At 50.2% G+C, this 23006-nt stretch overlaps 1 protein-coding gene across 4 annotated transcripts in view; it reads right to left on the bottom strand.

Annotated features, from left to right (window-relative positions):
* LOC122389778 (myelin regulatory factor-like) overlaps positions 1-23006 on the bottom strand; it is a 69678-nt gene that overhangs the window by 19291 nt on the left and 27381 nt on the right. For all 4 annotated transcript variants that reach the window (XM_043382177.1, XM_043382184.1, XM_043382157.1 and 1 more), the window contains exons 2-6: positions 14229-14322; positions 9452-9571; positions 3745-3827; positions 2766-2920; positions 98-287 (exon numbers count right to left, since the gene is read on the bottom strand). In XM_043382177.1, coding sequence (XP_043238112.1) covers positions 98-287; positions 2766-2920; positions 3745-3827; positions 9452-9571; positions 14229-14322 — 642 coding nt within the window. The remainder of the gene's footprint in view (positions 1-97; positions 288-2765; positions 2921-3744; positions 3828-9451; positions 9572-14228; positions 14323-23006) is intronic.

Below are 23006 nucleotides of genomic sequence, written 5' to 3'. Positions count from 1 at the left end.
CCGCCGTTTTCTCGCGATTTGCGAAAAACCACAGGGGGGGGGGGTTGAAAACAACCCCCCCTGCAGTGCGCGTGTTAAGGCCGCCGCTGTCACCCACCTGGCTCCTGTTTGATCGGCATGGTCAGTAGCTCCGAGGCGGACAGTTTCCGCTTCTTAGTGGGCGCTGCCGGCTGAGGCGTCTGGGCGGGAGGGGAGTAGGCGGGCGTCATCTGGGCGGGCGTCATCTGGGGCATCTGCTGTCCGTACTGTGGCAGCGGCATCTGACCCAGCGCGGCTGACATGGCCATCTGAGGGCAACGGCGGGCGCGAGGTCAGGATCAGACGTACGAAACGAGATTAAGCAAAGCAAACGCACAAATATGGCATCTGAACCAGCGCGGCACTTCTTAGAACGGCGGCGAGCACTGGAGCTCTAGGATCAGACGCACAAAATAGCGATATGACTGTGCAAACATAAAAACACAGCTTTTGACCGCACGGGTGACCAAGAATTTCAATGCATGAATCATGCTACTAAGAACACAACATTGCTACATTGCAAAACATTGCAACAACGCTACTTAAACGCAGCTGCAGCGCTGGGCCTCCATGGGCTCAAGATCAGTGACTCAGCAGACCGCAGAAAATGTAAACGGGAGGCACACGAGGCGTACACCCGGGAGACTGCTACAGCACGGTAGCTTTGAAAGATGATATCGAACGTTCGGCACGAAGACATGTCACGTTTGACCGAACATGAACTGCGCTAAAAGTCCGCCTAAGTATCAATCACATCGTAAAATAAGGGAAACCACATCCTGGAGCAGCTGACCAGGAAAACCTCAAAACCTTGAAAGGTCATCTGTGTAACTGATAAACTTTTACGTAAAAACGAAAAAATCATAAGCGTACACTGTAAAAAAAAATTCACTAGCTAATTTTGAAATTAAGCATTTTTTACGAGTGCCTCCCTTGCTCCTCGTTACAACATATATGGACATTAGTAGTCAGAGCCATGCACGTTAACAATGCCGCTTGTGGAACAAATGCCTACGAGCGAGAACATGTTCAGGAACCTAATTTTGCGCAGTGTTAATGAACTACGCACAGCCTCACAGTGCTACTCGCCGTTGGCTTGTTCTCGGCCAGTTTTTAGCGTGTCCCTCAATTAGGTCATTTCGCTATTAGCTCAGCTGACGAGGCCCCGGCTGGCACCTACTAAACGGATAACCTTGCGTGCAACCCCGCTTGTTGTCACGAACGCCTGCAGCTGGTAAACGTGCTGGCAAGCTTGCGTGGTAAGCGGCTTCGGATGGCTATGAGGATGTGCCTCATAGCTATCCTCGTCGCATGGTACAACCTAGGAGTCTGTGGCTGCTTTCAGAAGGAGTCCCCCCCCCGCTTCCGGGAGCCGGCGTCCATTTTGTGTTGCGTCGCCATTACTGTGTGTGTCTGCCCAACTGCTCTTTGGCTTGATTGAAGGTGAGGCATCTTGTATCATTTGCTGTGTGCTCAACAAAAAGGTTGTCCATTTGTAAACAAAAGTTATTATGTTGTTGAGCTTCTTAGAAGATGTATAGTATCGCATAATGTTGCCCGTCGTTGGCAGAAGTGCGCCGGTATCGTCTATCCAAGTCAGAATAGCTATATGTTTGGGACTTAAGCTAGCTTGTGGCAGGAATCTATCACTTTATTCAACTTTAATTTAATCATTTTCCAGATTGGTATGCCTTATGATAATAATAATGTTAATATTCGTTTTTTTCACCCATTACAGACTTCTCTGGTGAAGAATGGGGCCATGTATATCCTGGCCTACCTGCACCCCGCGACTGCCGCCGGTGCAGAGCTAATGAAAAAATCACAAATGTTTGATGGTGGTTATTTAAGAAACCTTATTGAAAATTATTCAGTTTGTTGTTGTTGTTGTTGTTGTTGTTGTTGTTGTTGTTGTTGTTGTTAAAGTTATAGTTATTGTCCTGGTGTTGTTATTGTTCTCGTTCTCGTTCTCGTGCCCGAATAAATGTGCTGCAGCGCTACTCAGTCTGTTTACTTGCGGGTGGCGGTCGAGAGTCGGGGGCACTGGTCGACGGAATTCCGTCGACGGAATTCCGTCGACCGTGCCTCGACCCCGAGGGCCAGTAGTGGTACTAGTTAACTAGTGCCACTACTGGCCTTGAGCTAGTACCATTACTAGCCTTGGGGGCTAGTACCATTACTGGGTATGGATTAGTAGGCAGTGGCTAGTTACCTTACCAGGCAGGGGCTGTTATGACACCTAGTAGACGCACTACCCACGCTATTTACGTGCGTGTTGTCAAACTAGGTGCAGCACGGTGGTCGTATGCATACGAGGCACAGCCTTGTCGAACAAGCTTGTTTCTCGGCAACTAGCCTAAAATTAGCCAAATTTACACGCTCCTGCAATGTTATTTTTGCGCTGAGAATTCCTCTACGAGGGGCTTGTAAGTTTTTTTTACAGTGTAGTACCATGATTCAGGAACGTTAAAAGTAGACGGTTGAGCCAGCTAGTATCCCAGTGAGGAAAACCGAACACTTCAGTAAAACTTATAAAGATGTATTTTATGTACCTATAAAAATATTTAGTAAATTCAGCACGTTCTGGTCCCGGACCCGATCTAATCATGATGACTGATATTATCGCGGGCAACCCGCCGATTAACCGTGACCTAATTCGTGGTTCTCACTGATCCGTCACTCAGTCCTGACACACAGACAGCCCGATCTCCCGCAGGGGTCACTGACCCTGCTCAGAGGTCACTGACCTGAGCCGTCATTCCAGCGGTGTTCAGCTGCGTCTGACCGCCCGGGTACTGCTGGACGGGGGGCGGGGGAGGGGCGCGACCGCCTCCTCCACCCATCAGGAACGAGCGCTGGCTCTCCGACATATCCGTCAGGTGACCCGGCATCGGCTTCTGGTCTGTGGGGTCACAGCAGGCAAAGGTCAGGTCACGGTGGGAGTGAGGGGGCGGGTCACATCCGCGTCCTTTCCAACCACAGATGCGCAGGCAATGACCGAACCACTGGGAACGTCATTGTGCAAGGTTAAGCGCTTTAAGTGTTGACGTTGAATGCCTACATATATGTAATAGATTGCATGACAAAACGAACACCATACGCAGTACTGCTGAAAACACGGGGAACCCAGCGTAGCCTTCGTCATCCAATGAGCCGCGTTAAATCCAGCCTCGTGACGCTTCGCTTCACTTACACTTACTCAAATGTACAACCCGAACAGATATCGTGATACTGCGTGGTCAAGCGGGGAACGGTCAACACCATGTAGGAGCATAACTCGGGTGTCGTGCGCGCCCAGTACATATCCAGCACCTATGTGAATTTCATGAAGGCAGTGACACTATCAAAGAGGCTGGGATGTGCTGCATATCGAGCCGCCCCATCTGGACTGGTCAGGCCACTGCCGACCCACGTCGTCACCAGGCAGCACCGCATGTCTTGGAGTTGGGGCTAGAGGTGTGCCAGGTGCGACGGACACTCACACGGGACAGGGGGACTCACGGAGACAGTCCGCCTACTGATAAAAGCACTCGGGGAATCACGGGGACATTACAGGTAAGACGCAATTCAGGTGCTTATAAAGACACATGTAAAGTGCCAGTACTCATGGAGACGTCCTGCAAGCACTCACGAAGACGTTCCATGGTCATTGGTCATTCACGGGGACACCCTGGTTACTCCCGGACACTCGGGGCACCCATGGATTCACCCTGCATGGGTACTCACGTGGTGAGTGCAGCTGAGACGGATGGTCCTGAGGTGAGAACGGCGGCTCGGAGCCAGAGTCCGGTGGACTGTCCGGCAGGTGACTGAAAAAAAAAATACTATTTCAGCAAAGGTCCCACGTGGTGGCTCCAAGGACGGGTTATTTGACAGTCAGTTTCGCATTGTCGCTTCATAGCAGCAAAGATCTCAAACGGTCTATAAAAAACATGCGGATTTCCAACAAACTTTTCAAATCTTTACAGCACTTTTTAATTTTCATTTTGTCTATTTTCATAAATCAAATAGCAGTACAGCAGAACGCATAATGGTGCTGTGTTCCCGCATTTTGGTACGACTTAAGACGAATACTACATTGTAATTCTTTGCGACCTAAATGTGACGCAACTTCCTATCGATCACATCCACACACGAGCAACTGATTCGATTGTTCCAAAATCGCACTATTATTCTCTGAATGTCCAGCTAAGCAGATTATCCTGGCTTATTCCTCATCCTAGCGACAATCGGTGACGACGTCTACAGCTGTTGTCACCGTTCCCAATCTCGACAGACAGGCTGGCGCACACAGCTGCATGCAAAGGGCGGCAGAGCTGTTTGGCAAACAGATCACAGCATCGGCCAGCATGTAAGAAGAGGGTGAAAGGAGGTAAACGCCGAGTATGTATGCTCAAAACTGGCCGTGATCACTTCATTGCGCCATCAGACAATAAAACCGGTCCGTACACAGGTGGTCACTGAGTCCACGGGTGCCGCTAAACCTGCAAACACCGACTGACCGGCCATTTGTAGCACATCATTGGCCAGTTATACACACCCCATTCACCAATCCAGGCAGCCTACTGACCACGCGCGAACCTGCCAGTCACCTGTGCCATCAGAAAGTGGCGGCGACCACGCCAGTGAATCAGTTCAGCGAGCCAGTCTCGACCAATACCTCCCACTGAGAGCAAAGCGGACGCAGCCCCTAATAGCTGTGCAATGGCACGGGAACCGGGGAAAGTCCATTCACCTAAGACAACGTAATTCCCAACCGCTTGTGAATGTTTACTCCTCCATTCACAAGTCTATTCCATAACAGCAAACTGCATGCCGCCACTGCACCGCTGGTTTGTGAGGTGCGAATATTTTCGGCACCAGGCCATGCGGTGCAGTATACCTGCAGGCGCCCGTTCTTACTGCCATCTACCGGTGGAAATGTAAGTGGACGGCGGGCGGCGTGCAAGCCGTGCATACTGCATACTGTATAGCATATCATAGTCATTACGGCCGTTAAGTGGTCAAGAGCGTTATAACTAACGAAAGCTGAGGAGACGAAAGGAACGAAACCACAAATAATGTGGAAGATTTTGGCAGTTTAGATACAAAAGGTAGACTGTGCTGATCCTATGCGGTGATCAGTGAGCTCGGAGCATGCAAGGAGGCAGGGACTGTTTTAGTTCAACACTGCGGTGCCCATTCAGCTAGATGCCTATCTTTTAAATGCCTTATCAAGCAGAAGAAACACACGGAAGAGACTGTGGAATACGTACAACGGAGGAGAGGCAAGAAACGAGGGGAAGTCCAGCATAATTTCACTCCATCTATCCGAGATCATAGTCACGGTGACTGAGTTGAATTCAGTCCCCTTTGCATTTTGACTGTGCAGGGAAGACCTGACCTATTTCCCTTCCAAATCATTTGACCGACTTTCACGATCTCCTACTCGGCACATTGCCAACATTTTTTAATCGCTACACATAAGCAACAGAAGAGGCATAGCACTATAAGCATAGCACTAATACATATACAGCAAAGCACTTATTCGCGCTTAGACACCGCACCAACACCTATATTTACGCCGTAAGAGGACACCAGTCCCGTAGGATGAGCGATTACATAACGGCGACTGGAATGTAAGCTAACTACGGCGCGTGATAATGAACTGGGATGAGCCATCAACCCATGCATAAAAAGTATTTATTTTATGCGACCTCTATTTAAAAGTATGGTTTTGTACAAATAATATATTCAATTATAATTGAATATACCTGATAAACAAATTACATTCAGAGTGAGAAATGCGAAGTCAATTGCAGCACCTGTTTCGAGCGGCGGCCTCTCAATGGACCCGAGGCGCCCCAGATGCTGAGCCCCTCAGGGTCGGCTGAGCCGCGCCTCTTCCGTCGCCGGCGCGGTGTATTGCGGAGTGGTGTACTATTTTCACATCGAACAGAGCGGGCTGACTCACCGACCGGCAAACAACGAGCGAGAGAGCTGGAGAGGAGAGGGAGAGAGGAGGGGAGGCGCTGACCGGCCGCCGGAGAACGGTACCTATAAATCGGCCCGTCATGGCACCGGCCACGGCCGGCCGGCGGCCACCGATCCCTCCACCCCTCTCTCCTATCACGGCCAGCAGCTCCGGCACTCTGCCTACCGTGAGCACTGGACAGTGGACCATGGGCACTGGGCAGTGGGCAGGGTAACCAATCAACGCTGAGAGCTCGACTGTATGTGCAATGTTCATAGTATTGCATGAAACTGTTCATGATATTTCTTTTCTGCTTCTGCGTAACTACATACATAAAGGGATTCCGTTTATTTTCCGAGTTCCTCAAATATTTGCAACACAAACCGGATCCTATTCCCGTGTCCCACTCGGAACGCCGTCACCCGATCACGGACGTCACTCAGCCGCGCACGTCACGACCTGAGTGACACGTCACGCTGCGGCACATAGACGTCACGAAGGACCCCTCCCGCGGGAGCGTTTGAGCGGAAACGGCCGCCGAATGGTTCTGTTTACTCTGCATGGTATCGCGGACGGCGGAGGCTCTACGGCCGGGCCTGCGTTGACGGACAGGCGCGCCTGATTAGTTCAGGGGCGCCTGAGCAGTGCAGAGGCTGGGAAACAAGTTAGACTTCATGAGCTAACGAAGAACTAGAAAACGCCAGTGTAGGACTGGGAGCTTACTAAAAAGGAAATGCTGAAATATTGCCAAGGGAGGTTATCGCAAGAAGTAGAAAGCACACGCCATCAATTCATTGAAAGAGACAGCAAGAGGGGAGGAAAGTCGCAATGTCAGGAAATTTGTTCTAGCATAATAACTAAGCAATTAAGCATATCAGAAAAGCTAGAAGCACATGAGACAAATAATCGAGATGACAAGGGAGCATATGAGAAATGATGTATGTAAAACAGAAGTTGCTAAAATAATCCTCACCATAATGGAACACAGCCTCGATGAAGGATAAGAGACGGATGTGGCCATGAAATTCAGCAAAGTATCGCCCATCGTGGTAAGCCAGGCCGATGTAACGGGTCTGCGGTCGGAGCTGCTATAGCCGGCCCTTGAAACGGCACCTGTTGTGACCTTCGTGTTCCATTCTCTTCGGGATCAATACGGGCCTAGCATGGCTACTGCATTCCCTGCTCTTATCACGGATCGAGTAAGAAAGGTCCACAGCTCACGGCATTATCATTCATAGATAGAGAGCCCCAGTGATGATGGATAACAGTAGGCGTGCATTGATTTTGTCATTGCTATTGATATTTTATTTGGTAGAGATAACATAGAGTCGAACGGGTTCCAACTTTTGCACGACTGAAGCGCGACCTTCCTCGATCGGTCGAGGAGGTTGACCTTGTGGGATGGCCAGCATTTTCTCCCCTGTGAGGGGAGGAGAGGGGTTGTGGCAGCATATATACGGATCCAGTCCCTGACGTCACAGGAGGAGGCAGGTAGCGAAGGACGGACTGGCTCCTGCTGAGGCTCACAACCTGAGGGTCGAAGGGAGCAGATGCATGTCGCATAGCAGATTCATGTCGCATCAAGGTAAGGATCGAGAACAGAGAGTACCTACTCCAAGGCATCGGTGGGAAACAGTGGGAAACCTACTGGGAAACAAAAATGATTGCGTAATGAGTCTTAAGCTTCAACTGAATAGAAAATCATCACAGTCGGTAACATTCAGACGATCACATAAAGTCAGAGACTGAATTATTTTTAGTCAGACACAAGCTGTCATTATTTTGTTGTTGGCTCCAGTTAAATAGCCTAAATCTATGACACATCTCCTCCAAAAAGTCGGCCAGCAGTGGGGCCTCAATCATCTCAGCCCGGGTCGGCTCGGCACATACCGTGCCGTCTGTTTATACACGGGGCCACGGGTCTCCGCGGCGGAGCGGACTGGCTGTCATCAGACCTGACAGCCGTTCGAGGAATACTACTGAATGGCTCCCCACGACCCTCGCTAGACGCTATAATGTTGAGGTTCCAAGATAACCAAACCACGGCTCCAAGTCTGTTTGTGTTCATGATATCAGGATTTGAAGCCGACAGGGAGTAGCCTTCTTCTATGTTTGATAACAATCCGGTTAAATGGTTAAATGGAATCGTAGACGCTGACAGAGAATGTCAACTTCATAGAATTCTAAAAACTGAAACATCTTTACCTAGAGCGAAAACTTAATTTAAGCTGCCTATTCTAACTATTTCCAGATCCTGCCAGCGTTATGTTCGACTGGTAATTCTGGAAAAGCCACCCACGATGATATTACTACCGAACCTCCTCAGTGTGTGAAGTGAGCCGACATGGGCGGGTTATCGGTCACTCGTCAGCTCCGGAGTCGTATTACCGCGTGTTTGTTTATCAAGCATTGCCACCTTGTAAGCCATCCACCGAGCATGTTATGAGCAACGACCCATGTCAGAACTGCGGCCGCGAATGTGTGACCACTCCAGTGACCACTGACCACTGACCAGTGACCGCAAGGGCCCGCGGATACCCTGCACTGCATCTGAAGGGCGATAAGAGGCCGCAGATCGGAGGACTAGTCGGTGGCCACAGGGTGATGCATCAATCACGCGGCATTCGGATGTTCACGAAGATTGATGCACAAAAATGTGATTGTTTGATCACATCAGAACTGCTTTAAAAGATGTGATGGTGGCTTGCGAGATCTTATTGTCAGTAGAAGAAATTGAAATGTGATTCAAACTAATTTTCACTTCAGAGCTTGCAGCCGGTCACATTCCTTCATTGCGAAGCCGAGAACCTCACAAAATGCTTGCCGGGTGACTAAATACAAGGAAACTTCCGAGCCTAATATCTAAAGAATAAAACTAATGCACAACAAAATGTCTTATCCTCATCATCGTGTGATAACTTATAGGTAAATTGGCTTTCAATTGCAGCCGAGCCAATGGCGTACAAACTACCATCGAGCTGCATCCGTTGCCTTCGACACTCCCCGATCCTGTACCACCGCTGCCGCTCCTATCGGGCCCGGCCCACCCGGACGACCTCGTCCGACCCGACACAACGACCTCGCACTCCCTCCTCTCCCCATCGAACGCTGGACCGGTCTCATCTAACCCCTCTCTCCCACCCCAGCCTTGCGCTCCCACCTCTATCCACCAGACACCCTCCCTGTCTGATCTAACCCCTCTCTCCCCACCCCAGCCTCGCGCTCCCTCCTCTATCCACCCGACACCCTCCCTGTCCGATCTAACCCCTCTCTCCCCACCCCAGCCTCGCGCTCCCTCCTCTATCCACCCGACACCCTCCCTGTCCGATCTAACCCCTCTCTCCCACCCCAGCTGCACGATCACGACTCTGCTGCACCCCAAACTCGCGCCTCGCGGCCTCACTTTACGATGGCCCGGTCAGACAGGTCGAACCTGCCGTCTGCGCCCCCCCCCCCCTCCACTTCCCCGAAGACACTCACGGTTGTGAGGTGCCCGTCTTGCAGGAGAGGAAACCAGTCGGCATCCCTGTCCGCTGCTGTCCGCCCGGCTCCTGGTCATATTTTGTGGTGTCCGGCCCGGACAGGCTATCGGCGAACTCACTGAAAGAGATATAGAAAGGTCAGACGAAAAAGTCCGATGTGAAGTATTTGAAGGCGAAATAGATAGGGGCGAAACAGAGGCAAAATAGTCAAAGGCGAAAAAGTCAGGGCAAAATAGACAGAGGGGAAATACTCGTATGTTGCAGACACGCGCCAGTGTCAGTTTTGTCAGGGCTGTCGCCAGTGTCACAGCCCAGCACCAGTGTCATTTTTGCAGTTTCGTCCCAAAAACGCCGCACACTAATGCATTCGCGACGCGGGTAGACCAAACAGCGGCGGCGGCAGCGTCATTTGCCTCTGATGGCTGTCTTTGGGAGGCGGTGGCAAACTCACCTGCAGCCATTAGCCTAATACAGGCGCGCCGCGTATTATGAAACAATACCGGCCGTCCCGTCATGCAAATTAATCGACCAATCTTGGCCGCTGGTTGCCATGGTAACGGCGGTGATTGGCTGGTGGTGGCCTTATTTATTCACGGAGCCCCTAGCGCCCGCTTCACCGACCAAACGTCGGAGGTGTTCAGAGAATCGTCCCACGGCTCAAAATACCAGGGACGATCACTGGTAAGGACCAAATACCGCTGAAATGGCAGCTAAAGAATCTTGAGGTTTTGATCTCGGAAAGTACACATACGACACGGAAAATCTAATCGCAAACAACAGCCGTCGCGAAGAAAGCCTTTTTCCTAAAATTAGGTGTTGGTTTCATTGAGAAAATTGCGCAGGGATGCAGATTGAAATATACCACCACGACCTGTTAATACGAGAGGCTCAGTGTTATTTTACTAGAACCACGCTGGTAAGGAAAACCCATGTCGTGCTATCTAACGTTTGCCACAAACAAAACCGCAGCAGCAAACGGTCCCATTGTAAGTTGGAAGACTTGGTGTATGAGACAAAAATAATCTGCTTTTGTACCTCGGCGCTCACAGCCATTTTACACACAAGCTGAAGAAGGCAGTTGCATTGCTGCAAATGCAAAGTAGCTGCAAACTAAATCTTTATGGTGTCATCGATAACTATTAAGCGATGCGCCAGCATGTTTGAATAATGCTATGTAGTTGGAACTGATTCTAGTTTTATTTCAAATTCTGCCAGGCCCAAAAAAAACAGCCTAGGATAGGATGGCAAACACAAACAACCAAGTAAAAAAATCATTTTCTTATGCAAACTGGTACCTGACCATGCAACATTGTTAGGATAATTTTGCCGCTATAGGCTAGCAAAAGGCCTTGCAACTAGCGGAGCTTTGAAGCCTTTGAAGGAGGTTGCACTGCACACGATATGTGACGTGTGAGCCTACGTTCAGTGACTTAGGCTGTGGCGTCACCGGCAGCTAAAGCCATATTTGCTTCAAATTTGGCTTCAAATCAAACGTATTCGAGCTCGCGCTTAGATCGCATGTGATAGGTTTCTTACGACACTTGGTTTGCGGAAATCCGCAAAACATGAGGACTTTACGTCAACAGAGCGTGACATGAGACGTCGCGTATCCGCGTTTGTGGCAGGGAAAGGAATTTCACAGGGCGTCACTTGCAGTGCAGTGTATAACTAGTTGCTGCTCTGACTGTTTAAAGAAACTGATGGAACAAACCATAACCTCAAATCTAGTTTCGATGTGTTCTCAAACAGCAAGATGAACGGTCTCAAATCTAGTTTCGATGCGTTCGCAAAGAGTAAGATAAATGGTCTCAAATATAGTTTCAATGCGTTCTCAAACAACAAGGCACTGACCATTCGACGCACATTTATTCCACAGTTCGTTCTCAAACGGGTTGAAAAGGTATGCAGCAATGATTGAAAATCGGCGCACTAAGCCCAAAAATTCCCAAATCCGTCCGTCCATGATGACACGCCGCGCTGATCACTGATCACTGATCGCTGATCACTGATCAGCACGGCGATCAATAGCGGACGATCTCGTCGGCTGATTGAACGCCATTCATTTATCACCGACCGTCGGCGGGGACAACGGCAGACAATGCCTCAGGGCAATCCGGATCGGCACAGGTGAGAAAACCAGCATCGATCCCGCAACGGGCGCCCCGGCGGCGCCCGAGGCGGCGGGAGGGGCGCCCCGGGCCGAGACAGGTGCCCTTTTGTCCTCGCCCGCGGGCCGCCACGCACAATGACCGGTAATGTATGGTGACCGGGTTCTGGTCTTGCGAGCGACAAAGGAGAGCACCCAGCGGGGGTGGTGCTATCACTGTGCATCGGCCGGTCGCGCCGCGGGAGCGCCCCGCACGACAGATGGATGGGACATGAGTGGACAGTGCTGCACGTGTGCGTGCGTGTGCGTTAGCGAAGATCATCAGATACGGTGAATTTAGGGGGGATGTTTTGTGCAGGGCGCAGGCTGTATCTACTTATCACGCCGAACTACGGTATCTAAAATAATTCGCATAGATGGTCAGAGACTCAATATATAGGACAAAAGAGACCGCAGGCCGAAATCAAAAGGCTCAGAACATCACTAGATGCATAAAATACCATTCAACTATAGTTACTATCATCGATTGACAGCAGATTTATGCTATAACGGATGGGACCTTCACACGAGCATTACGTCAACAAATACCGCAAATAGCCAACGCAATCATCAGTATGTAGCGAGCACAATCCTGGATCAGCACGCAATCCAGAGCTGTTATTCGCAGCTGTCAGATTTGCCCTGTCGCGTTGATCTATGCTCCTGTGGTGCCCCTCATGACCATAATCGTCTGTTCTAGCGGGAAACGACGGGCAGGGCACAAGGGCGAGCAATGTCCTGTGACAAAGCGCGATTAATAATGTCGTACATTACATTACCGACAACGTGGGAATGCTCCAAGCCGCTCCGCGCACCTATTTGCCGCAATTACGCCACAATCAGCGCCGCCGGCACGCCGCTGCACCGAGCTGTTGTGAACGCAGTAACTATTATTGGATCTATGGTAAATACCAGGGTAGAGTGTCAGCAGTAGGTGAAAAGGGCATACGCAGCAAAATGGCACGTAAAATATGCATGATAAGCGCCACCCACAGAGGCTAACCAGTGTTTAGGCGGCGGAAGAATGCAGTAGAAAGCGTCGTTGTATTACCGAGAAATATTGACACTTTCCATTTAAACTAATGTGTTATACTTCTGCATATAGTTTTAGTCACTTAAAGACAAAATTTGCGGAGGCTTTCACCTTTCGTCCTACAAAGATGTCAAGCATCCATAAAAGAGCACAAAAGAGATACTTTTAACACAAGACCTTAACCCCTAAACGGGTAAAATATGAAGTACATATTTTAAAAAAGTATTTCAGTTTGGCAGGCATGTGAAATTACCAATCGTTGGTCTCTGTTGAGATTGAGCGCACTTCTGTCATGTGGCCCAGTATGTATGTACGGGGCGCGACTCGCGCGCACCCTAGAGGAGGTACGCGTCCCCCATCACCGCTGATCCCTCCCAGCGGATAATTAAAGCTGTACGGACGCTGGCCACAACCATTTAGACCAGCCCATAAACCGCCAATTATAATTGGACCTCACAAACAAATCAGCGCGCGCAGGGCAGCCGCGGAATCACGCGAAACAATTATTGACCCCTGGGGTTCGAGGCCGAGCTGCCCGACAAAGCGCGCACCGTGCTAATAATCAGCCCCGCTACCCCTCCCCAAAGACCCCGCCAGAATGATCAGATGGTGAAGCACTACTTAGGTGTTAGAAGGGCACAGCACTATGTAGGTCGTTAGTATTTACTAAGTGTAGAGACGAAGGAAGGTCATAACTAAATTACGCAACACGCATGGAATGGTGTCACCGAACAAAGAACAGAAGAAGCTGGCACTTATATGAATCAGAACCAGGCTAACAGCAACTTCTGGAAAACTTACAGAGCGCGGGATCGAGCAGGACCCTATTGATTAAACAACGGGTTATCAGACTGGTGCCGCAGCTGAAATGGCAATAGAAAAGAACGACTGCGTTTTAAGGACAGAAAAGCTATTAGCTACATGTGTAAGCCGTTACACAACGTTGCATTAGTTGAAGAGAAAAACAATGCAGCCACATTGTTATACCTACTTAATGTCATTATTGTTTTAAAAGGAAAAATGATGCATTGCAATTTCTTGGCCACTCTATGCGTGCAACTGTGCACACCAGCAAGTGATCGTAGAATCATCGCTACCACAAACCTGAGCCCCTCTTATCACTGTAAACATCCATCTCACAACAGGCTGGCTCTCGGATCGCCCACAGGAACCGGTCCGGCGCGGCGGGCCGGTAGAGCCGCTGCCCGACCCTGTGAGGAGCGGGATCCGTCTCCACACCACGCCGACCTCCAGCGGCGCACTCCGGTACCGTTATAACGCTCCACTCAGCGGCGAGACCGGCGGTCAGGGTACCGGGGTAGTGTGGGGCGGGACAACGGGCGGTCAGGGTATCGGGGTAGTGTGGGGCGGCCCAGATCACTTGACAGGCGCCCAGACGTACATCGAAGGCCGCAAGAGGTGTGGGGAGAGGTGGCCGGCAGCGCCCGGGTTTCAGTGGATGACACAGGCTAGGAAACACGTGAGTCATTAGTGGTTAGTGACTGATTGATTGTGACTGATTCCAAAGTTAGTTTTCTCCCAGGATGCCAATCATAAGCGAAAAATGCATGCAAAAAAGCAGAGGTATGTACTTACGGGGGTCCATCGTCGATGTTTTCGTTGATGTAGCTCTCCAGTTGACTGAAGTCTAACCCCTCGTTATCGATGCCCGATACGAGATCGCTTCTCCCTGAAAGCACAGACAAAAGGCTTAGTTGTAGGGCAGCAGACAGCAGGGTTACAAGGCTTCGATGCATTGAGTGGGTATGACATCAAATAAGAGGAGCAGCCACTATAATCAAACATAAATGACGGGACTGGGGCAGGATGATAGAACAATGATGGCAAATAACGTACCCATATAATAAAAGAATAGAATCTGATTAGGAATATAGAACAGATAGAGAAGACAGACTATTACAGGCAGAGCAGATACGCTGAACAGACTGTTAGCAGTTTCAATACACTGCAAACTATTGTCAGATAACCCGAGCCAAGGTTTGTCAGAGGTAGTTAGGTATTGCGTCGCGTTCCTGCAGTTTGGCTTTAGTACCTATCATCATCATGTAACTGAGAACAGTTATGCGATTGTCCTCTTTATGATTCGTGAATGCATTTGTTTTCCTCCTAATGCGCATTCATCAGCATATTGTGCATGATGTTAAATGATGACGAAAAAACGTCATTCAGCTCTGCTTTGAATCTGTCGTACCCAAAGGCTTTAATAATTCAGTGACTGCATTTGTAAGTACATCATGTCATGACTTAGCTGGCATAATTGTAATGAACAATCCCGTAACAATTGAGGAATGTTACTGTCACAGGATAACACTCTGCCACACCACGACAACGCGTGCTCAACCATGAGTCCGTGCTCACTATTGGTGTCAGAGCCAAAACGTTCCTGAGTTCCCTTAACACAGCACAGCTAGTTTTGACAGGTCAATGGAACTTGACGGGGAATTGCGCTAAATCTAAGATCTGCGACCAGGGCCTCGTTTCATAAAGCGAGTCCGTAAATTACGCCGGTTTTTGGGCTTGTATTGCAAGCGCATGTAAAACGATAAATCTATTTCCCCCTCTCCCTTCTGTTCTTGCTTGCAAGATAAATAAATTCAACGATTCAAACTATCGTCATCGCTTCACATGCACTTGCAATACAAGACCAAAAACCGGCGTAAGTTACGGACTCGCTTTATGAAACGGAGCCCAGGGGTGCATTGACCATCAGATTAGGCATTGTAGTTTAGGCATCCGACCACATGAACGCAGAGGGTTAAACTTGCATTCTCTCAGCATTGTAAGCGATATTAGCTGTATTTAAAAATCACCAGCCAGCAGCGCCGGTCACAGAGAACTCGCGAAACCGATACTGTCATGAGGTAGTTTCCTAGAGAATGAAAATAATCGTGGCAGGTTCAGCACAGCGCTCTTTATTTCCTTTAACATTCCTACACCATGTAGTGTTCAGAATAGTCAAGGTGTGTTGGTTCTTGTGCCAATAATGGTAGCCATTGATCCAAAGTTAGAAAAGAGTTATGTGATGCGCAGCCTCGTTTCACAAATTGCACTGCAATCCCCAGACCGATGTGTCCGAATGTACCGGAATCTGTACGAGCAGCCGTACTATACAGGATGTGACGTCACCGGGATAATTGCGTCACTGGTCCGGGCACCAGACTGCACTCCGGTTTGACCACGGCGACATTCGTCAGGCCACGTTTACCCTCCAGCTGCCTCCAATGTTTATAGCCAGCTCACAGACTTCTATGACGATCATCAAAATGCCAGCTGAAGCTTTGGCGTCAATAAAGTTCAGCTCTGGCCTTGCAGCACAGACGACATCCCGGATAGGAACGGTGTCTGATTGACAAGGCTAGCCGGCACTTCATACCTGAATGTCTCTTCTTGACGAGGTTGTCAACAAGATTACTAGGTACCTACTACTAGCATGATCGCTTCTTTGACACCAGGAATTCCAGAGAATTCTTCTAATGTTTGAGATTATTTGCAAGAACGACATCTTGAAGACGCTTAACAATCGTGCGTCTCGTTGATTTGCAACTGAGTTTGCCGGAACAGCATACTATTTTGACTCTATGACTGTCTACGATGCTTCAATAAACTGAAACGACCATTCATTTCCCAATTAGGCGGCCGGTTTGGCGGCTGACCATCATGTTCAGAGGGCGTGCCCCACCGCCAGCACGGCTGCTCTCGTCAGCTCCGCCCGGCTCTTTGTGTCCGTTCGCCGAAAAAGTGCTCTCAGTTCCGGGGCTAATGCACCCCTCCCCGTCACCCGAGCCCGGCTGGCCGCCCGGCGCCCCCTAATAGGGTGCTAATGAAGCTATAGCATGGCGAATGGATGTTTGCACCGGCAAATTGTTTGCAGCCAACTATCACCGGTGTCGCGCTGCGCTGGATGCGAGTTCAGCGAGCAGGTGATGTGAATAGGTGATGTGATTAGATTACTGAACAGGTGAACAGGTGATGAGCTGGATGTGAAGTGAACAGGTGAGGACGGATAGGTGACAGCTGATGGCGGCACTCGCTACAGGTGAATGCAGTTGGCTGCAGGCAACATTTTTGGCGAGACAAATGGCATCAAATGTGGAGCGCATATCAGCACACATACAAGAATGCGAAAAAAAAAATGCGAAAATAACCTAATGAATTTACGAAAGCGGAAGATGTTAATAGCGTCGAATTTAAATAATTCGGTCACAAAGAGCCAATCATATTCAAATTATGCCTAAGAAATCAGCATTTCATCGAGTCAGAATTGGCGTCTCGGCAACAGTCGAGTTTCCCGACCAACTGAGGCAGACAGATTGAAATCAGACACGCCGCTGCAGCCCGCCCCGCGGTGTTCCATGTCGGCCCACTGCAGGTGACGCCATGAGCAAGGATCAGCTGTCAGACACGGGTCAGTTTACAGCGGACTCGAACCAGTGTCAAGGTCACGTGGCGCTAGCACTACGCGGCCGGCCTGATCTCGACCACAGCGCGCAGTCAGGGGGCGGGTCCTCGGGCGCGCACAGTTACGTAAGCATACAGCCAGACTCCGTCGGAGCGCGAGTCGTTGGAGACACGCCGAGCTTTTATCCGCCTCTTCTCGCGGTGCGGTGCGTCCTTGATGACCGCAGCGGCAGCAGGGCGGTCGGCAGGGGAGTGAAGTGTCTGACCGAGCCGAGACGAACGGGACGCGGTACGGGCGATTCTACTGCACACCGACTCACGACTCTCTCTGACGTGGCGTACACACACCGGGCCGTGGATATCTCAGCTGGAGCTGTGGTGAGGCGGTTAGTCATCAGCGGTGACAGCGGCGGGTCGCACCGAGACCCCGCAGCTGCCGGAGCCTCGACCACAGTCGACCGCCGACCGCCGCACAGTGGCCCTTTTTCAGAATTAGCACGCATAAATTCAAAATATTTTTTCTCTTCTTTTGAGTAAAAAGCAGTCTAATCGTGTGCAAAACATTCCAAACTATCCGATGGTGCCATTTTTACCTCCTAAAAAATAATTATCTTTGGTAAAACTGACCGCAAAATAGAAGTTTGTCGAGAGGCGCGCGGACACCACCGGCGGACCCTAAAAAGTAGGGTGAGACGAACATCAATTTGTATGACTTTCAATGCGAAAATATTAAAAATTAGGGGCATGGTTGTGAAGCTGAGTTTACGTAGAAGCCCTAGAAACCACTATTTTCATCGTATAAAATTAAATAGACCACTTTTGCCGAATATTGTGGACACAATAACAGGACAATTATTAACTGGAGATGGCGGCATACATATGAAGCTTTATGTTCAGTAGCACACTCTGGAACATGTCGTATTATACATCGTTCGAATCGCCGATCTCTTCTGACCATGTCCACCAAAGGGCATCGCGCCATTTTGCGCCATTTTGCTTCTACGGTGGATAACGTGAGCCAGTTCAGTCCGCGAGCGGCTGTGGCTCCTGTTCGATACGACTAAGCTCATTGACCTGGCTCGAAGCTGGTGTCACCTGGTATGCGCCTAAATGTGGCTTGACTTTTGTCATAAGATGTGCTAATTGAAATGTCATGTAGGCATAACGCTGTGCCCAAGAAAAACTGTCCGATTTCTTGTCGCGTTTGATGTCCAAGCCGCACAAGTCCCGTGGTCGGCTTAAGATCTAACGTCAAAAGCGCCTATGTGTTTGTATTGTTCGCGTCGCGCTGACCTTAGTTGCTGCCCGGCCGGGGCCGACTAACGGTGGCTGGCAACAGCTGTAGATGCGGTCACGTGACACCCTGGGGCGTCCTGGCGGTCAGTGCAGCGCGGTCGGCTGGCGGGCTCGCCACACTTGCGTTCGGAGCGGCCTTGGCCGGCGGGCGAGCCGTGCGAACGTGCGCGAAATCTTGGGCCGAGCGGCCTGTCGCTGTTGGGCCGAATCTCCTTGGGCAGTTCGTTTCTTTTCTTCTCTTTGCATTGGCAGGGAATACGTCCTTGATCACGTGGTGATGTCTTGCACCACTTTCAGGTAATGTGGGAATTAATGCGTGCTAATTCTGAAAAAGGGCCAGTGTGCGCCGGTTCCACCGATTCCACATCCGTCCACACGGGCTTCCACCCGGCGCCGGAGGTCTCGTGCCGTCTAGTCTGGTTCCGTCGCGTCCTCTGTCCACTGGCTTCTCTCATCCCATCCTGGTTCTCCGTCCCGTTGTATCAACCCCTTCTGCACCATGCTCAGTCTATCTCGTACGGCGTTCCAGGTTCCTTACACAGTTCCCTCTCATCCGACCCGTACCGGATGTCTGCTCAAGTTCTTATCAACGATGCATGCAGACCACACATTCTGGGTTATGTTGTCCCAGTCCGCCCCACGTGGCTCTCTAGTAGGTATACATAAATGCAGCTATTGCCCATCCCACCATGCGTTATTAGTACTGTTGTAATCACCAACAACACACCACAGCACAACCAAAGTTTCCACAGCACAGCACATCACAGACATCGTCCCACAATCCACATCATATCACACAGCACACTGAACCACAGTATGGCCACACCACACCAAATCAGAGCACAACACACCACACCAAACCACACAACGCAGCGCAGCTGCCAGCCACGGCGGACCGCTCGAAAGCGACTCGTGTTTACGTAACGTTCGCCGACTATTTACATAACTTGGTCAAATGGCACGAGCTGTGCTCCAGTCAGGCCAAGGAAGCACGCGGGAAACTCGGTATTTACGAACGAAAACTAGCCATCATCTGCCCATGATCAAAGCCAGAGTCGCAAAACATGTGTCGCAATATGTTCGCAGATATCGAGCGTGATCAGGGCGTGATGAGGCTGAAAAAAGAAGAGTAGATATGCATAACGAGCTGCCGTGATCACATGGAACGGTAATGCGTGACGTGGATGACTTCATAGTTGTGCAATGTGGCATGCATGCATGAATCAAATGTAAATCAAAGCTACATTTATGAAAGTGTTTATGTAGTGTCCCTATCCCTCTTTCCTAGTGTAATCGTCCTTCCAAGTCATATACCACTCATCTTTCATTTTCCGAAATCAAGGGCTGACAGTCAGCACTTTTGGGTGGGAAACTCAGTGGATCGACGGTTCCGCGAAACGGCAACAGGCTGAATGAAAACCTCCATGAATGGCGGCCACTGGCCGGCTTTAGTTCAAGGCAGTTCTGAGCTGGCAGATCGGTGTGCTGATAACTCTTTGAACGGGCAGCTTTACTCCCTGCCTCCCTGGCAACTCTGCTTTATCAGTTCTACATATACGCTGGCAGTTCTGCACTAGCAGCTTTACGCTGACAGTTTTCTGTGCTAGCAGTTCGGTGTGTTGGAACCTTGGTGGATGGACGGGCAGCTCATCTTTACTACCTGGCAGCTTTCGGTGCTGTCAACTCTGTGCTGACAGTTATCTGCGCTGGCAGATCTTTGCTGGCACCTCTCTAGGCTGGCAGTCCTACGCTGGTAACTCTCTGTGCTGAAAGCTCTCTGCGCTCGCAGCTCTGGCAGCTCTCTGAGCTCACAGCTCGGCGACCCGGCCGTGCCGTGGGCCGCCTGTAACACATCACGGGCCGGAGGAGCGGTCTGTGTTGGCCAACAACTGGACCCGCCGCCGGCAAGGCCGGGCCGAGCCCGAGCTGTGTGACGCAGGAGACCGGCCCGCTGAGGCACAGCTGCCGCGCGGCGCGATCCGACGGCCCTCGCCCGACCCGGGCCGACGCCGCGCGACTGCGACACTTCAGACACCAGCGGGGAATACAGGCGCCATGGATCTCAGTGGATATTGGCCGTGACTGACCGATGGTAAGGAGAGAGATCCCTGCTGAATATGTGATTATATAAATCACTTTCTCTTGGCTGTTACAATAGGATAATTTAGCATGTTGCGAAATGCCTTAACACGTTTTTGTGTGATTTTCCTCGGCCCCTGTACGTCTCGACGAGGAGCACCGATCAATTCCAGGGCATTTTTTGCTTTCATCTCATAGACGACAGGGAAACTAAATAGCTGAGCTGAATAACTTTATGCTTGGTTACACTATTATCCAATTTTAAGTTCGATTAATTCAATGCCGACTTTCACGTTAAATAAGCCGCATATTCCCCTGGACTCAAGTGGCAATGTTCATTATTTATTTGATTCTGCTATAAGTAACGTACATTCATTTAGTTCCATTCCTAATTTCACAATTGCTTCGTTCTGATCATTCCTGATCGTTTAGTCGTTTCATCTTTTCACTCTCCCCATATATCACATCACCCTATCTTTTAGCAGTTCATATGAAAAATTCCACCACTCTACATTATTTTCATAATTCATTTCACCGTTTCCATGTCCTTTCCATCGTCGTAGCATCAAATATGTTTATCTCTCCTTTTCTTTTGCCCAACCCTCCTTCCACTTCTTCCTATCTCATCGTCATAACCTTCCACCTTTTCCTTCTCCCACCTCTCCCCGTTCCTCTGTTCCGTCGTTCCGTTCCACGCCGTGTCGGCGCGCTGTCATCGCCACCGAGAGCCGTCGGCGGCGCCGCGGCCGCTCGTTACGCGGCGCCCCGGGGCACGCGAACGGCCGATCGGCGCCGCAGAAAACGTAACGCCGCCGATTAGGGCGCCGGATAATGAATCCACGCACCCACGGGGCCGGCCGGCCACAGGAATGACGGAAATCCGCCGCCGCCGCCGCCGCCGCCTACACGGCCCGGGGCTGAGCGGCGGTCTATGCTGCCGGCCACAGGCGCAGGAGTGGTCGCAGGAGAACGGGCCACAGGGGCAGGAGTGGTCGCAGGAGTACCGGCCACAGGCGCAGGAGTGGTCGTCAGCCCGCAGGATACAGGGGCAAGCGGTTGGCCGCCAGTGGGCTGCCGGGCTGCACCAAGACACGAGTGACTACAAATGGAATACAACATTTTCGGGAGTGGCGAGTCATCAGTGATGATTGCCCTTTGTAAAGGCCGTGACGTTGCACGGTGGCAGATGCAGATCACGGTCGTGAAGTCTGGAAAGTGTCCGCTATTTTGGCCAGTAGTTTCTTGCGAGAGGCATCGATACGCGATAGTGGATGGATGGGGCACAAACAAGAGAACTTATGAGAAGTCTGACGCCCTTAAAGACCTCATTTTTATCGTGCAGTGATTGCATCCATTTTGGTGATCACCAAGATTCCAATCACATGTTGACTTTAACTAGTTACCAAGGCCACCCTTCACCGCATTGTTCGAAACATCCATATCTATCGCCGTTTCTATAGCTGCTCCCACTTTTTGTCTCATCCAGTTCGAGCTGGTAGCTACAGAGGTCGGTGTGGGGTGTTCCGGATTTCTGCGCGGTCATCCCGGCTGCAGATAAACGTCAAGGCCAGGCAGACAAGTCGTGCAGTTTTTCAGCGCGGCCTTCAATGTGATTCGACACAAACACATTGTTCAATAAGTCAACCAGCGATCGGGACGCCTTACCGACACATTGTCTTTTTTCAGGATAAGTCAAGTGACAGAAGAATTCAGTTAAAGGAAGAAATATCAAGACGGTTAGGGATCTTACGCAGTAGGCAACGTCATATCATCCTATAGATGAGATATATGCAGATAAGTAAGATGGATCAGCCAGTGCTTCATTCCTCGTCATAGTACGTCGGTCAAAGCGTGGGAGTCGAACACCAGTCCGTTTTGGTGACCAAAAGTAAACTTCCATCACAGTGGTTCCGCTCGACTTTGCCAGTGGTTGATCACAAAACCGTCCTTAGGCACAGCAATCGAACGCCGTTAGCCGGCCGGCCAAACGCCTTCAATATCGTCCGAGCTACGTCATAGCAGGATACAAATACCAGTGGGCGACACAGCGGGCCTCCAATGACGTCACACCTAACACAAAACGACACCCGAGCACCAATAGCCGGCTGGATATCTCTAATGACGTCACAACTCCCAAAGAGTCCGCTGACGCGGCGGAACGTCATCTCCAGCGCACGAGCTACAAACGTGTTCACCAGAGGAGGCGAATTCGAGGAAACGACGGATAGGGTCGGGCGGAGCATGGGGAGGTGAACCCGGAACTGCCAGAGACCAGAGCTGCTTTCCAGACCACAGTGACAGTGTGTAATACACATTCCGTCGGATCTAATAAAGCCGGGCTTTGATGAACCAAGTTCTCTCAATTAAGATTCGCTCTTGAAATAGAAGTTCCGAGGCTTTAAATTGCTGAAATGTCTAAAGCTGAAATGGCATGGTTATATGTTACCTAATGCCTATGTATAAGAGTTTATACGTAAAAAATAAACATAAAATGAAATACAAAACCACAACGAGTTTGGACCGAACTTTTCAGGATAACTTAGACCACAACTTAAACGACAAATCATCACATCGGAAAAA

This window comes from Amphibalanus amphitrite, unplaced genomic scaffold, assembly GCF_019059575.1.
Source record: "Amphibalanus amphitrite isolate SeventyFive unplaced genomic scaffold, NRLGWU_Aamphi_draft 000019F_arrow, whole genome shotgun sequence".
NCBI classification, from domain to species: domain Eukaryota; kingdom Metazoa; phylum Arthropoda; class Thecostraca; order Balanomorpha; family Balanidae; genus Amphibalanus; species Amphibalanus amphitrite.
The sequence above is the reverse complement of the archived record's forward strand: the minus strand, read 5'-3'. Positions and strand labels throughout refer to the sequence as shown.